This window comes from Chinchilla lanigera, unplaced genomic scaffold (assembly GCF_000276665.1).
Source record: "Chinchilla lanigera isolate Chin_1 unplaced genomic scaffold, ChiLan1.0 scaffold00036, whole genome shotgun sequence".
Taxonomy (NCBI): Eukaryota; Metazoa; Chordata; class Mammalia; order Rodentia; family Chinchillidae; genus Chinchilla; species Chinchilla lanigera.
Window position 1 is genome coordinate 4,692,885 of NW_004955437.1, and position 15,363 is coordinate 4,708,247.

Genomic DNA, 15,363 nt, shown 5'->3' on the forward strand with positions numbered 1-15,363 from the left:
TGCTCTTTGTTTTCAGCCATTTAGTCCTGGGGTCATTTGTTACGCAGCAGTGCATAAGCAATATGTTCATTGCATTTAATTCACAAACGAAGCTATGCTTATAATTACACTATATATTTAAATGTGGGTTAAACTATCAAGTATAGTTTATAATTCATTAAAAATATACAATAGGAAAACGTATCTTTTATTTTTTATTTATTTATTTATTTTTTGGTTTTTCTCCGGTACCGGGAACCGAACTCACGACCTTGCGCTTGCCAGGCAGGCACTTTGCCGCTGAGCTATATCCCCAGCCCCTGGAAAACATATCTTTTAAATAACCTTTTGACCAAGTGTGTTTTTCCCAATATATACACATTAAAGTTTTTTTAAAGTGAATTAATTATACAAATTAATGTTCTAAACTGTACTTTTCCTTTAAAAAGCATACTTACTAGGTCATAGTTGTAGAGAGGTTGGCAGACTTTTTCCAGAGTATACAAATATTTAACATTATCTTTTGATTCATTTGCTGTATCCGTGATTCTTGCATCCAAATCACGCCAATTCTAAGGGAAATATGTGCAAGAATTCCATTAAAAAAAACAAATATATCAGAGTGGTACAGTTTTAATCAAGAAATTCAAGCCATGAGCCAGTGTGGTGGTGCAGGCCTGCAATCCTAGCACTCTGGGAGGATGAGGGAGGCAGAAGAATCACAAGTTCAAGCCCACCCTAAGGTACCAAGCAACCCTGTTTTAAAATTTAAAATTTTTAAAAACAGTTGAGGTTATAGATCAGTATGAAGGTCCCTGGGTTCAATTCCCAATATTGCAGAAAGAAAGAGAGAGACAGAGACAGAGACAGAGACAGAGAGATGGAGAGAGAGGGGGAAAAGAAAGAAAAAGGAAGAAAGAAAAAAGAAAGAATTTAAACTGTTGTCCCAAATCAAACATATACTAAAATAGTAGGTAAGAGTGACTGATATATCTCTTTTATTACAATGTTTAAGTTACTATAAACATTTTAAAATGGTTAACTAAAATTGGCATTATTCTCTTGTAATTAATACCCTGTCGGACGCTTGAACTGGACTTTAACTTTACTACTTATCTGCGACAGCATATTGCTCTGGGTCTTCAAGAATGGGTCAAGTTATTAAAACAGAACATTATTCCAAGACACCAAACTTATCAGCAAAGTGAACTCAACCTGAAATCAAGTTTCTTGCAAAGGATCATCACACACCATCTGTGCAGCTAACTCTAGTTATGAAGAAGTTCTTCCTCGTTTTAAGAAGTCTGCTATGGTCTGAATATGGTTTGTCCCCACCAAAACTCTTGTTGAGGCTTCATTCCTTCCGTGTAATGGTACGGAGGTGGTGGGGCCTTTAAGAGAGGTGATTATGTCATTAAGATGGGTTAATGCTGACCCATGGGAGGTACTAGATTAATATTTGTGAGAAGGGATTGTTACACGTGAGCCTGGCACCTTCCCTGAGCTTCTCTTTTCCCTGCAAAGCTTGCCACTCTTGCACACTCTTGTCAAGATGGCATCGGCCATATGACATGACCAGAGGCCCTCAGCAGAGCTTAGGGAAATTTGTTCTTTCTATATTGGGTAGTAGCAAGTCTGCACTTCATCAAGGGGTGCACATCAACGCATCCCTTAAGAGTGGTCACTGCAGAATAGGTAAAACTCTTGAAGACATTGGTGTAGGCAAAAACTTTATGACTAAAACCCCGGTCACACAGAAACTATCACAAAGAACCAACAACTGGGATCTCATCTTATTAAAAAGCTTTTGCACACAGAGAGAAACCACCAACAGAGTGAAGGGAGAGCCCACAGAGTGGGAAAACATGTTTTCCAGCTGTTCCTCAGACAAAGGATTACTATGGAGAATGTATAAAGAACTCAAAAATATCAGACCTCCCAAATTGAAAGACTCAATCCAAAAATGGGCATCAGAGATGAATACACACTTCTCAGATGATGAAATACAAACAGCAAATAAATATATGAAAAAATGTTTAGAGATGCAAACTAAAACAACACTAAGATTCCATCTCACTCCAGGCAGAATGGCTATCATCAAGAAATCAAGCAATGGCATGACTGTGGGGAAAAACGAACCCTTCCCCAGTGTTGGTGGGAGTGTAGACTGGTACAGCTACTATGGAAATCAGTATAGAGGTTTCTCAAAAACTAGGCCTAGAGGTTCCATTTGGCCCAGCCATTCCCCTCCTGGGTATCTTTCCAAAAAAATTAAAAGCATCATAACCACAGCAATATATGTATACCTATGTTTACAGCAGCACATCTTGTAATAGCCAAATTTTGGAAACAACCTACGTGACCATCAACTGGTGAATGGATAAAGATGTGGTTTTTTTCACACAATGGAGTACTACTCTGCCATAAAGCAGGATACACTTGAGACATTTCTAGGAACATGGATTCATTCACCTTGAGTCCATACTCTGGTGTGAGAAACTGAAAGTGTAAATAAGAAGCAAATGTATAACAGATATTGTGAAATAGGAAGAAAATGTTCAAATAGGCAGGGGAACAAAAAGGGGTGGGGAGAAAGAAGGGAAAAGTAAAAAAATGAGAAAAGCAGGAAAACATGGAAACAAAGCTTTGTAAATGAGGAGGAGAGGAAGGATTAAAGGGAGGGCAGGGGATGGGGAAAACATTATATCATGTACGGGTACAAATTCTCTATGACGAATGTGATCATTATGTATACCTAAAATATACCAATAAAATCTATTAAAAAAAAAAAAAAAGAAAGAAAGAAAAAAGAGTGCTCCCTGCAAGCACAAACCCGAGAGATGGCCGGGAAAAGGAAACTGGGACTTGGTGCTCTTCTCCTATCTAGTGAAAACATGTAGAGAAACAGTAAAGGAGCACAGTGGATTTCCACACCCAATATATCCGTAACAAGTGATGAATAACAATGTATTTTTTCAAATCCCAGAAATCAATATACAATAGCACCTGAATGTCTTTCAATAGAGAAAATATATAGGCAGAAAATTCACAATAGAAATCTAAATATCCAAGAAAATTGTAGAAATGCATACTTTTCTTATTAATAGGGGGAAAAGAAGTCATTTTTATACATCAGGTTGACTAAAAAAAAAATTTTTTTTTGTTTTTTTCTGGTACCAGGAATTGAACTCACGACCTTACACTTCCCAGGCAAGCACTGTGCTGCTGAGCTAAATCCCCAGCCCCCAAACTTTTTTTTTGTTTGTTTGTTTTGTTTTTCTTCTGGTACCAGGAATCGAACCCATGACCTTGCACTTGCCAGGCAGGCGCTTTGCCGATGAGTTAAATGTCCAGCCCCCTGACAAAAAAAAAATTAACTGCTAGTAAATGCTGAAAAAGTTGTGGAGTATCCACCCTAAAGAAATATTTGTGTGTGTGTGTGTGTGTGTGCGCGCGCGCGCGTGCATGTACCTATGTGCATATAGAAGTTTCAACTACAGCAGTGTTTACCAATTCACAGAAAAGGAATCAATTTCCTAAAAAGTTAAATATAGAATTGCTATCTGATCCAGAAATTCCATTTCTAAAGAAAAGAAATGGCAACATATACCAAAAGAAATGGCATGTCAAAAGAAATGGCAAATATATTCGCCCAAACAGTTGCACATGCAATATTCAGCGGCATTAAATGAAAACAACCCAATGTCCATAATAAACTGATAAAAATGTGGTATTATCTATAAATCAGAATAGTATTCAGCCATGAAAAGGAATAAAATACTGATACATTCTACAACACCGATGAAGGATTATTCTTGAAAGAACTATGAAAAGTGAAAGAAATCAATAACAAAGGCCATTGTCTTGTTACTTTTCTCTCATTGCTGAGACAAAATACCTGATGCCCAGAATTAAGAGAGGAAAGATTTATTTAGCTCACAATTTGTAGAGGTTTCAGTCCTTAATCAGCTGGCTCCAAGGCAGGGAGGCATGGCACAGGGGCAACACTTCAAGGCAGCAGAAGACAGCAAAAGCAACAAGAGCAGAAGGAGAGAAAGCAAGCCTCTTTTCCCCCCTTATATTGTAAGCGGGCTTGGATGGGTGTAGCATTCACACCGTCTCCCTGCTCTCCCCGCTTGCACAGGATGAGGGTGTTTACAAAGTAAGGACACTGGCTCCCTGCTGAGTTGCTTAAACTTCTAAATTTCTCAAGCTGATATAAGGTATCAACCATTACAGCCATGTACTGTGTCATTCTATATGAAATGTCCAGAATAGGGAAATCTGTATAATGGTTACTCAAGGCTGGGAGTAAGAGGTTAGAGGTGGGGAGATTATAAATGAAGATTATGCAGTTTCTTTTTGAGGTGACTAAAATGTTCCCAAATGATGTGATGATAATTGCACAACTCTATGAATATATTAAAAATCACCAAATTGAACTCTTCCAACGGGAGAAATGAACAGTGTGTATATCTACCTCAAAGTTGCCGAAAAGAGAAAGGAATAAACAAATGAAGAAAATTGATAGAAAAAAAAAAAAACCTAGTACATTACCATCTCAGAAAACTATACAGCTTGATCTAACAGGCATAACTTTCCCATGCTGTATATCATTGGAGTAGGAGGGGGAGATGAAGAATATTATGGTATTACACTACTTAATTAAAAAATTATAGGGGCTGGGGATTTAGCTCAGCGGCACAGAGCCTGCCTGGCAAGTGCAAGGTTGTGAGTTCGATTTCCGGTACCAGAAAAAAACAAATAAATAAATAGAACCACAAAACAAAATTATGTTATTTCATATGTGCTTGTTAAACTCATAAATTTCACAGAAGATATTCAGGGGGTGGGAGGGGGAATACTGTGGTGATTTCTGCTTCTCAGTCAGAAACAGAAGTGGTTGCGGGGGGGGGGGGGGAAGAGTGGTTGCGGGGAGGCGTAGTTTGCAAAAGCATGTGATGAAGAAAGATCTGTTTTATATACAGTATAACCTTGGGTTACAAGTAACTTATTCCACAAGTGTCCTGCAAGACAAGCAAACATTTCTAATAAATTTTAACTTGACAAACAAGTGATGTCCTGCAACACAAGTAGTATGTGATGCCAAATACGTGATCAATGGTTTCTCTCTCTCTCTGAAGGATTGTGGGTGACCCTCTCCCAACAGCAATAGGTTACGGAGAGATCTCATCTGCACAGGAGGAAGAGGAAAAGGTGGAGGAATTTTGCACTTCAAATGAGATTAGAGATGCATAAAATTTAGTAAAGAGTGCAAAATTTTGTAGAAAAGCACCACCCAAATAAGGCTGTAGCAGTGCCAGCGATTAAGCTGTTTAAGGAAAATGAAATGTCACATTTCCTCAAAATCCTCAAAAGGATGCAAAAACAAATGTCACTGGATAAGTTGCTTATTGAAGTTGCATGAAAAGAAAAAGATTCCATTGAGCCAATAGATAGCAGTGATTCCATTAATGATAGCAAAACTGTCCTACACAATAGCCCTCCTCTCTCTTGTCTCCCTCACACCAGCCACAAAGGTTTTCAAAGGTTAAGTGCAGATTAATGTGTTTTTCTTTATATTTTATGTTCTCTTTATTATTATTATGTATGGTAATGTATCCCTCATTTCTTATGGGGAAATTCGCTTTGATAGACAAGTGCTTTAGATTATACGCATGTTTCCAGAACAAATTATGCTCACAAACCAAGGTTTGACTGTATGCTGTTTAAATCTTTTATCCAAAAAGTAGTACTTTTTTTTTTTGGAACAGGGAATTGAACTCAGGACCTTGCACTTGCTAGGCAGGCACTTTGCCACTGAGCTATTTCCCTGGCCCACACAGTGCATTTTTGTATAGAGAAATACATATTTAAAGAAAAAGATTTTGGGGAAGGGGTTTGAGACAGGGTCTTGCTATGTAGTTCAGGCTGGTCTTAAATGCACTACATAGCACAGGTTGGCCTTGAACTCATGGCAGTCCCCCTACCTCTGCCCCTCTGTCCCCCAATGCTGGGATTACAGGCCTGTGCCACCATGCCCAGCTAAGAAAAAGACTTTTAAAAACAAAAAGGTCAGAAAAGTATCAAATCAAACTGTTACTTAAAAAGACCTCTAGGAAAGGAGATAGAAAGGAGGTAGGGGTGAGCTGTATGATGAGAAGCACTTCTACTTTTTTACTTTCTATGTAGTTTCCTACTTTGATGAATCCATACTGATTTACAATTTCAAACCAACTTAAAAAATAAAAATGATCGCTTTTCTAGCTAACACCCCGTACCGTCAAAGTTGGTGCAGAAAATAATGAGAAATAAACCTTTATTTAATCTGCTGGAAATCATTGTGATACATGAGGGTTTTACTCAAAGTGTAACACTTCTAAATTTGGATTCTGACATGTTCAGAAGTAGTTCGATTGTGCAGAGCAGAAGGGAGTATTGGTCACCAGAAACTGGAAAGGGCAGGAAGGAGGGATCAGAAAGAAGTTTGATAAAGGGCATCAAACCACTGTGAGAGAGGAGGAATTCTGAGTTTTCTAGAGTGCAGTACATAATGATTGATTAAAACAATCTATACAAAATTTTGAGGACACAAAATTCCCAATACATAAAAATTATTAATTTTTTTTTCCAGTACTGGGAATCGAACTCACGACCTTGAGCTTGCCAGGCAAGCACTGTGCCACTGAGCTACATCCCCAGCCCAATCATTAATTTTTGAAGTGATGGAAATGATTTTTACCATGATTTGATGGTTACACATTGCACAAATATATATTGACTTACCATAATGTATAAAGATATACAACTAATGTATGGCATTAAAAATTATTTTTAAAGAAGCAGCTTAAGAGTGGTTATTTTTTAGCCAGTTGTTCTGAGGTATATGTACAACGCTTTAAAATAAAATGACTTTTACCTTTAGCAGCTTGGAGTGGGCAACATTTAGCACATTAATGACAGCTTTACAGGATGGCCCTTTAATCTGTTCAATGATATAATTGAACTTGGCTGACATACGCTTCCAGTGTTCCAATTCAGTGAGTGGACCAGAATCATCAGCTTCTTTTCTCATCTGCTCACTCTCAATAAGTACCTACAATTAAAAAAAAACATACAGGGGGCTGGGGATTTAGCTCAGGGGCACAGTACCTACCCAGCAAGCGCAAGGTTGTGAGTTCAATCCCCAGTACCAGAAAAAAAAAAAACAAAAAATAAATAAATAAATTTTTAAAATAAATAAATAAAATTTTTTAAAAATACAATAATAGAAATGGTACATTCTTCTTTGGTAAACTTTCACTGCATCTTTTCAAAGAAAATTAAAAACATAAACCATACTCCATAGTGAATAACATTTTAAAATTATTAGCAAATAAAGAACAGAAAGGAACTTTTCCAACATAAGAAGCAGCATCTGTTTTTTAAAAACCTCAAGAAACATCACACTTACCAAGGAAATTTTAGAAAATATCACTTTAAAACCAAGGACTAGAAAAGACATGGTAAGTTTGTCATTATTACCACCCACTTCTATTCCACCTAGTAAAGGAGGTCCCAGAACAAGATAAGTACTGTAAATAAAAAGTATACAGATTGGAAATTTAAAAAACAAAATTGGCATAAACACAGTTGGTGTGGTGACTACATCTTTAAAATTTAAGAATGTCTACAAGTAAAACTATAAGTGATAAATGTGAACAATTAAGTAAGATTGCTGGAACAGCAGCATTTCTTTATAAGGCATCGAACAAACTGAAATATAATTTCCAAAAAGACATCATTTGCAATAGCAACCCTAAATGGTAAGATACCTGGAAGTTAATCTAACTAAAAATGTGGAAGATCTTTCAGGAGAAATAGGAACACTGACTTTAAGCACATAAAAAAAGACCTAAATAAATGAGAGACATACCATATTCATGGATGGAGACTTTAAGAATAAAAGAAGCCAATTTCTCTAAATTAATGTATACATTCAATAAAATTCTCATCAAAATGTGAACAATTTTTCATACCACTTGACAACTGATCTTCAGATATGAAGAACCAGCTCACCAGGAATAATCAATGCAATTTTGAAGAAAAACACAGAGAAGAAACTTGGCATACCAACTTCTGATTTGGTGAAATTAAAAAAAAAAAAAAAAACTAAAGAAACTAAAGCAGCACAGTATGAATACAAAAAGCAAATAAGTACACCACTGGGATAAAGAAAGAGGCCTAAAAACCTGATCTATGACAGAGAAGATATTACAAATTTTTTAGGATGAATGAACTATTACATAAGCAATTTAACAGAGGATGTTAAGTGGGATGATTGGCTGTTACATGAAAAAGAATCAGATTCCTACGTAATACCAATACATACATGTGTGTACAAGCAATGATTCCATATGGATCAAAAATCTGTCAAAAATAAGGTGGAAAAACTTCTATAAGAAAATATAGGCGTACAAGTACAACTATTTTTAAAAGCATAAAACTAAATATTGTACTTGTCAAGTTAACAGTCACCACTGGGGGAAGAAAAGTGATTTAAAGCTGGGAAAAGGAAGCAGGCATAAGGTATTAGGCGTGTACTTTTTTATTTTTTTTACTCGATATTACAAAGCTCGATTTTACTTTTCATAGTGAAAAGGAACATCAGTTGTCTTTCTCAGGGTGTGAATGAATACACTTCTCTACCTCCTTAAGTAGAGGATATTAGATGTCATTTTAATGCCTCCTAAATGTCTGAAAGTTTATAATAAAATGTGATTTCTTCACAGGCCAGACAGACAACAGTGAAGTGAATGACTGGACTTATTTCTAGCAACATGAAAATATTAATGGGGGTGGGGAGCTGTAAAATGACAGCTGTAAAATGCTCCCTAATGGGGTGGTATTTTGCATATGGAACTCTGGGAGAAATCAGACTTCTGCCTTCATGAAAGAGATTCATTCCCTTAGAATTGAGATCCCAGAGAGCTGCCCGGCCTTTTCCACCACGTGTGGTAATAGCAAGAAACTGCTGCCCTTTAACCAAGAAGCCAGCTTCACCAGGCTTCACGGAATCTTCTCTGGCAGCACAGTGGAAACAGCGGAAGTTCCCTGCTGGGGAATTAATTGCCTGCTTCAGTTACCTAGTGACTCTGGAAGCAAATTCTGTGGCCAGTGTTTTAGGCTTCGGTGGGGTTTCCAAAGTCCTCCAGTTTTTACAGCCCCAACTGTGCCTCCTGGCATAGTTCTAAAAAGGATAACACCAGAATGCTTTCCTCAACTTCCTACTTTTTCTCCCCAAACCCTTACTTAACTGCAGATTTTCTTCTCTAGTTAAATCATCTTACGCTTGTGAACTACACATTTAAGAGTCAGCTCCTAGGGTGCTCTTTCAGTTTAGAGAAATTACGGTATATAATATATGACTTTGATTGTTTACTGCATGATTTGTAGTAAAGTTGGAGCCTCTTGTAATTTTGACATGTATTCCATTCCTACTATTATTTTTCTTACTGCTATAGAAAATTTTTTGACCAGAGAGCTCCAGATTTGCTGCTCTAATAATGATATGAATGTTCTTCGTCTGAACCTCTTTGACAATGCAAGCCATTTCACGGATCAACCAACAAATATTTATTTAGTGTCTAGCTATGGCTCTTCAATGTGTCCTTTCCTTCTCTCTTCCCCAAAAAACACATTTGTGAAAATAGATGCTAAGTTTTTCCTGATTCCTCATTATTTCTCAATCCGCATTGGTATGGTTTCCTCTTTATAGTGAGAAATACCTTAAAACTGATTTTAGGTGGTCCACAAAGAATAATTTTGTCGGAGTCAAGAACAGCTTGAGTTTCAAAACAAAAAAAGAAAGTAAAGAAGAAGAAAGAAAAAAAACACCCTTTCCCCTTACTTTTAGGGACACAGTGCAATGGCTAGGATGAGACGACTGCTGCAGTGAACTCATAGGAGCGAACTCACCTGTTCAATCTGCTTGTACCATATCATCAGTACCTCCTCCAGCTGATGAACAGTTTCTGAATTGCCAGCTGCTGCTGTCACTTCTTCGAAAGTGTGCAGTTTAGAGAAATCAACGTTGTCTATCTTCTTTAACATCACTGTTCCCTCAATACTTATTCTAGCACCTGACGGGATGAAAGAAATATTAAGAAAAGGAGCGTTTAATGTCAGTGTGTTAAGTGTCAGTTAGGTGTTTTCAGGCTGTGTTTACTGAAATGTTCATGATCTTTTATTTTGTAGAAATATAGTTTTAATTGATCATTAGATTGTGACTTGATTTGTAAATAAAATTGTATATTTTGCAATATTAATGAAAGTAGATGTTTTAAAACAATTCATATTAAAGCATATATTTATAAATATGATAATATTTTTCATTAACATAGGGAGAGATTTTTTCCTGCTAGAGTGGAAAAATTATTTTTTAAAACACATCTTACGCCTACAAAGATCTTTGGAAGTGAGGGAATCTCATGCTTTCATATCTCTGGGTTTCATAATTACTTCAATTAACATCTCTTAAAATGGAAATTTTTTCTCTAAGGATTGTTTTTAATAACATATCTTACAGTTCATTTGCTCATTTTTATTAGTTTGCTAGACGTTAAATTTTATACTTACCATCTAAAAATGAAAGGTATCTGCTGATGGTTTCAGTAAAAATATGTTTTTCAGATTCTCCCTGATTGGACTGGTTTAAAGCACCCCAATTGTTTGTTGCAAGAATAGCTGGTAGAAATATACTTGACAACATATTTTTGATCCCATTTAAGAGCCCTTCTGATGCATCCAAAACAGTAAACAGTACTTCCTAAAAGGGTGATGTTCAAATGTTATTTCATGTGCTGCTTCTACTAAAGCAATGAAAACATAAGCTACTTTTCACTACAATAGACAACTAATTTTGTAAATCATTAACAAAAACTTAAGTGGTTATGAATAGCAGAGCTCTAAAATTAACAAGCTTATCTTCTGCCCCATTCTAACTATGATGTGACCTTATCATGGAGCTGCTTTCCTGGATGCTTGAACTTCTGCCTGGGGAAGGACCCATGGCCTGGACCCTATCCAGGAGAAGGAAGATGCAACTGAGCCTGCCACATAAAGAAGTTCTCAGGCAAAAGGTGCTCTGTCCATGAAAACTCTACAGGGTCAACCGAAGAACAGTGAAACTTGCCCTCTGTCCAGAATTTTAGACAGAAAAAATGATCGCTCACAAGAAACCAAAAGTCCACCGAAGGGACTGAGGCTTTAGCTCAGTGGCACAGCACCTGCCTGGCAAGCATGAGGTCCTGAGTTCAATTCCCAGTAAGCCCCCCCCAAAAAAAACCCCACTGAAGACATAGGCATAGGCAAGGACTTCTGAGCAGAACCCCAATGGCATGGGAAATAATACTAAGAATCAATACATGGGATCATATCAAATTAAAAGGGCGACACAAGCAATAAAGTGAAGAAACTATCTACAGGATGGGGAAAAATTTCTGTTGGCTGTTCCACAGACAGAGGATTAACATCAAGAATATAGAAAGAACTCAAAAAAAATTAGGCCTCCCAAAACAGAAGACACAATCAAAGAATGGGCAACTAAAATGAACAGACATTTCTCAGAAGTACAACTTGCCAATAAATACATGACAAAATGCTCACCATCACTGGCCATCAGAGAAATGCAATGTAACTGAGATACCATCTTATTCCAGAAAGAATGGCTAGCATCAAAAAAATCTAATAATAACAAACGCTGATGAGGATGTGAGGAAAAAGGAACTCTACTCCATTCCTGGTGGTGGTTTACACCACCAGTGTAAACTACTACCACCATTATGGAAGTCAGTGTGGAGATTCCTTTAAAAAGTAAAAACAGAAATTCCATTTCCATTCCATTCCAGCTATCCCCTCTTCTAGGTATCTTCATAAGATTAAAAATCATCATATTACAAGGATACATGCATACCCAGGTTTATAGCAGTACAATTTATAATAGCTAGATCTTGGAAACAGTGTATATGTATACCAACAGATAAACAGATAAGGAAAATTTGGTATTTATACATAGTGGAATACTACACTGCCATAAAGAAAGGTAAGTTGAAGCATTCACAGGTGAATGGCTGCAATTTGAGAATATAATGTAAAGTGAAATAGGACACACAAGCACAAATAGCCCAAGGTTTCTCTTATATGAGAAAAGCATATATATAAGATATATATATATACACACACATATATTATACATACGTATACATATATACATACATATACATACATATACATGTATGTATGTGTATACATATATACATATACATGTATGTATACATTGTACATACATATACATATATACAGAGAGAGAGAGAGAGATTGCACAAAATAGAAGAGAGGTAAACATGAAATAGGGAGAATTTCAAATACTTCCCCAAATTACAAATTCCATTGTTTTAAAAATATTTCAACATATATGCTAATTGGTTTCATTTATACTACTAGTCTTAATTTATTGAAGAGAAAGGTGTGTTATTATCTGTTTCTCTTTTTGTAAGAATCATTTTGATTTACATCTTATACTCTGCTTTCAAGATAATGATACACAGTGTAATAACTATTGTTGTTCCCTTATTATTTGATTATGAAATTGCTTTATTTTTTTTAAAAGGCCTATAAACCTAAAGTCTATCATCTATGAGTCTGACAACTCAATTAATACCATTTAAGTGACAGAGAACTGCCCAGCCAATAAATTAAGACAGAAAGCTTGGTTGGAGCCACTGAAGTTGGTTGCTTGTTTTTTAATTGTGCGTGTGTGGCTGTCTTGGTTTGAATATGGGTTATGTCATCTGAAAATCTGTACATTTAACAGCATGGTCCCCAGGGCAATGAGGAGGCGGAGCCTTCCTGGGAAGTGTTTCATTGTGGGGGTGTATGACGTGAGAAGGGATTGTAAGGCGGTACCCCTCCTCCTCTCTCTCCTCTGCTTGGTTCAAGATGTGACTGTCTATTCTAACATGTGCAACCGCCATTGCCACTCTGCCCTCACTAGAGACGAAAACCACTGGTGTTGCCCAGTCCAGGACTTCAACCTCTAAAACTGAGACAAATCAACCTCTTCTTTATTAGTTAGCTACCTTGGGTACTTTGTGTTAGGGATGCAAAACTGACTAATACAATGCTAGTGAAGAATACAATGGCTCCTAAAACAGCTTAGTGCCAATGTCTTAGTCTGTGCTAAGTGGTCAGTAGTTTTTCCCACCACTGCTTCTGTACCACTGACTATGAATATGGCAGAAAGGGAAAATAGCATCTTGGCATCATAATGAAAATTGGTTTGCCCTCACAGATCCCCTGAAAGTGCCTTGAATATCACTGGCATGGCACATGTCTCATCGTTATGATGATGTAAAAAATTATTTAGTTTAGCTGGGCACTGTGGTGCATGCCTGTAACCCCACCATTCGGAAGGCAGAGGCCAGAGGATCATCATGAGTTTGAGGCCAGCGCAGGCTACATTGTGAGTTCAAAAAAGCGAGCCTGGGGCTTGGGGCTGGGGATTTAGCTCATAGGCACAGCACCTGCCTGGCAAGCACGAGGTCATGAGTTCGATTCCTGGTACCGGAAAAATAACAAAACAAAAAAAAAGCGAGCCTGAACCGCATAGCAAGACCCTGTCTCAAAAAAACCCACAAAAAACAAAAAACAGCTATTTAGCTGAGCTGAACAGAATATAACCATATGGGAAGAATGGGGGGTTAGGAAAATAAAGTGGAGGAGGAGGCTGAGGATTTAGCTCAGCGGCACAGCGCCTGCCTGGCAAGCGCAAGGTCGTGAGTTTGATTCCTGGTACCGGAAGAAAAAATGAAAACAAAAAAAAAAAGAAAGGAAAATAAAGCGGAGGAACAGAGGGTAAAAAAAAAAAATCAGTAAACCTTCATGTAGAGGTAAAGGAACAGTTAGAGTGAATTATTTAGAGCATAGAGATAAAAAAAAAATCTTCTACAAGAACATAACAGTTGCTTCTAGAGAGTGGTATAGAAGAATTTTTCAAAACTAGGCTTAGAGTTCTTCATTTTTGAATACTACCTACTCTTCCAGATTAGCTGCGCACCGTGTTTATTCTCTTTCCTCCCCATTTCCCACCTTTGAATAAACTGTCTTTTATTTGAAAAAAAAAGCTAGACTTAAAGAACCTCTTCCTCCTTTAAACTGTGTATACATATAACTACAATAAAAAAAAGCTTTAAAAAAATGTTTTGTCTGTTTGAGACAGAGTTTCACTATACAGTTCAGGCTGGCCTTGAACTCACTTTATAGCCCAGGCTGCCTGGAATTCACAGCACTCCCCATGCCTCAGCCTCCCAAGTGCTGGAATTACAGGCATGCACAACCACACCTGGCACAAAAATTGAATTATGAAACGTGGATTAAATCATGGGCAAGCTGAAGAGAAAATTTGTGAAATGGAAGATAGATTGAAGAAAAGTCTACACATAGAGATATTGAGGTGAAACTAAGGACTTCAAAGACAAAGAAAAAAACAATCAGAGACAAAAAGGACAGATTACCTACAGGGGACACTTAATGGAAAAGGTCTCATCAACCACAAAAGATGGAATGAAGTATCTACAAGAAGTAGGAGAAAATAACTGAAATAACTGCTAACTTAGATTCGTGCTCAAGATAAACAACCTTTATTTTTTGGCATGGGGAATCAAACTCAGGACCTTGCACTTGCCAGGCAGATGCTGTGCCAATGAGCTATATCCCTGAATAAATATCCTTTCTTCAAGCAGTCTTTTCTTATAAACAGAAAAGAAGCTAAATTAGACTAGATTTCAGTTATTGTTCCCATTATAAAATGTAGTAAGACTCTCTAAGAATAATAAACCAAACTAGTATTTGTTGAGGGCCATATATGCCAGCAGTATAATAAGAATTTATTGTTGGACATGGTGGTGCACTGCTGTCATCTCAGCATTGTAAGGCTGGAGAAGAGGATTGCCATGAGCTCAAGGCCAACCTGGGGGCACTGCATAGTGATTTGAAGTCCGGCCTGAACGCCATAGCGAGACCCCATTTCAAAAAAGGAAAAAAAATTTATTTATATTATCATTTATAGGTCTCACAACAATCTTGCAAGGTGAGTATTATTATTCCCAATTTGAAAATGTCCTAAGAATGACCCAAGTCTTAGAAAAGATAATCAAGTTGTCAGGGAGGACACATTCCTACCCAACAACGAAGCTAGAAGTAAATTTGACTCTATCTGACTAAAACTGTTGCTTTCTCCATTCTGCCTGTCACGCAATCTACGGAATCCAGGTCAGCTTTCTCTTCTACTTACAAAAACCATGACAGAGTTAAAATATTGAGGGGGAAAAGAGGTTAAGTAATACA

The 15,363-nt window shown here is 37.1% G+C and overlaps 1 protein-coding gene across 4 annotated transcripts in view; it reads right to left on the bottom strand.

Annotated features, from left to right (window-relative positions):
• Dnah8 (dynein, axonemal, heavy chain 8) overlaps positions 1-15,363 on the bottom strand; it is a 280,486-nt gene that overhangs the window by 251,109 nt on the left and 14,014 nt on the right. For all 4 annotated transcript variants that reach the window (XM_005389606.2, XM_005389605.2, XM_005389608.2 and 1 more), the window contains exons 6-9: positions 10,597-10,786; positions 9,937-10,100; positions 6,899-7,075; positions 438-551 (exon numbers count right to left, since the gene is read on the bottom strand). In XM_005389606.2, coding sequence (XP_005389663.1) covers positions 438-551; positions 6,899-7,075; positions 9,937-10,100; positions 10,597-10,786 — 645 coding nt within the window. The remainder of the gene's footprint in view (positions 1-437; positions 552-6,898; positions 7,076-9,936; positions 10,101-10,596; positions 10,787-15,363) is intronic.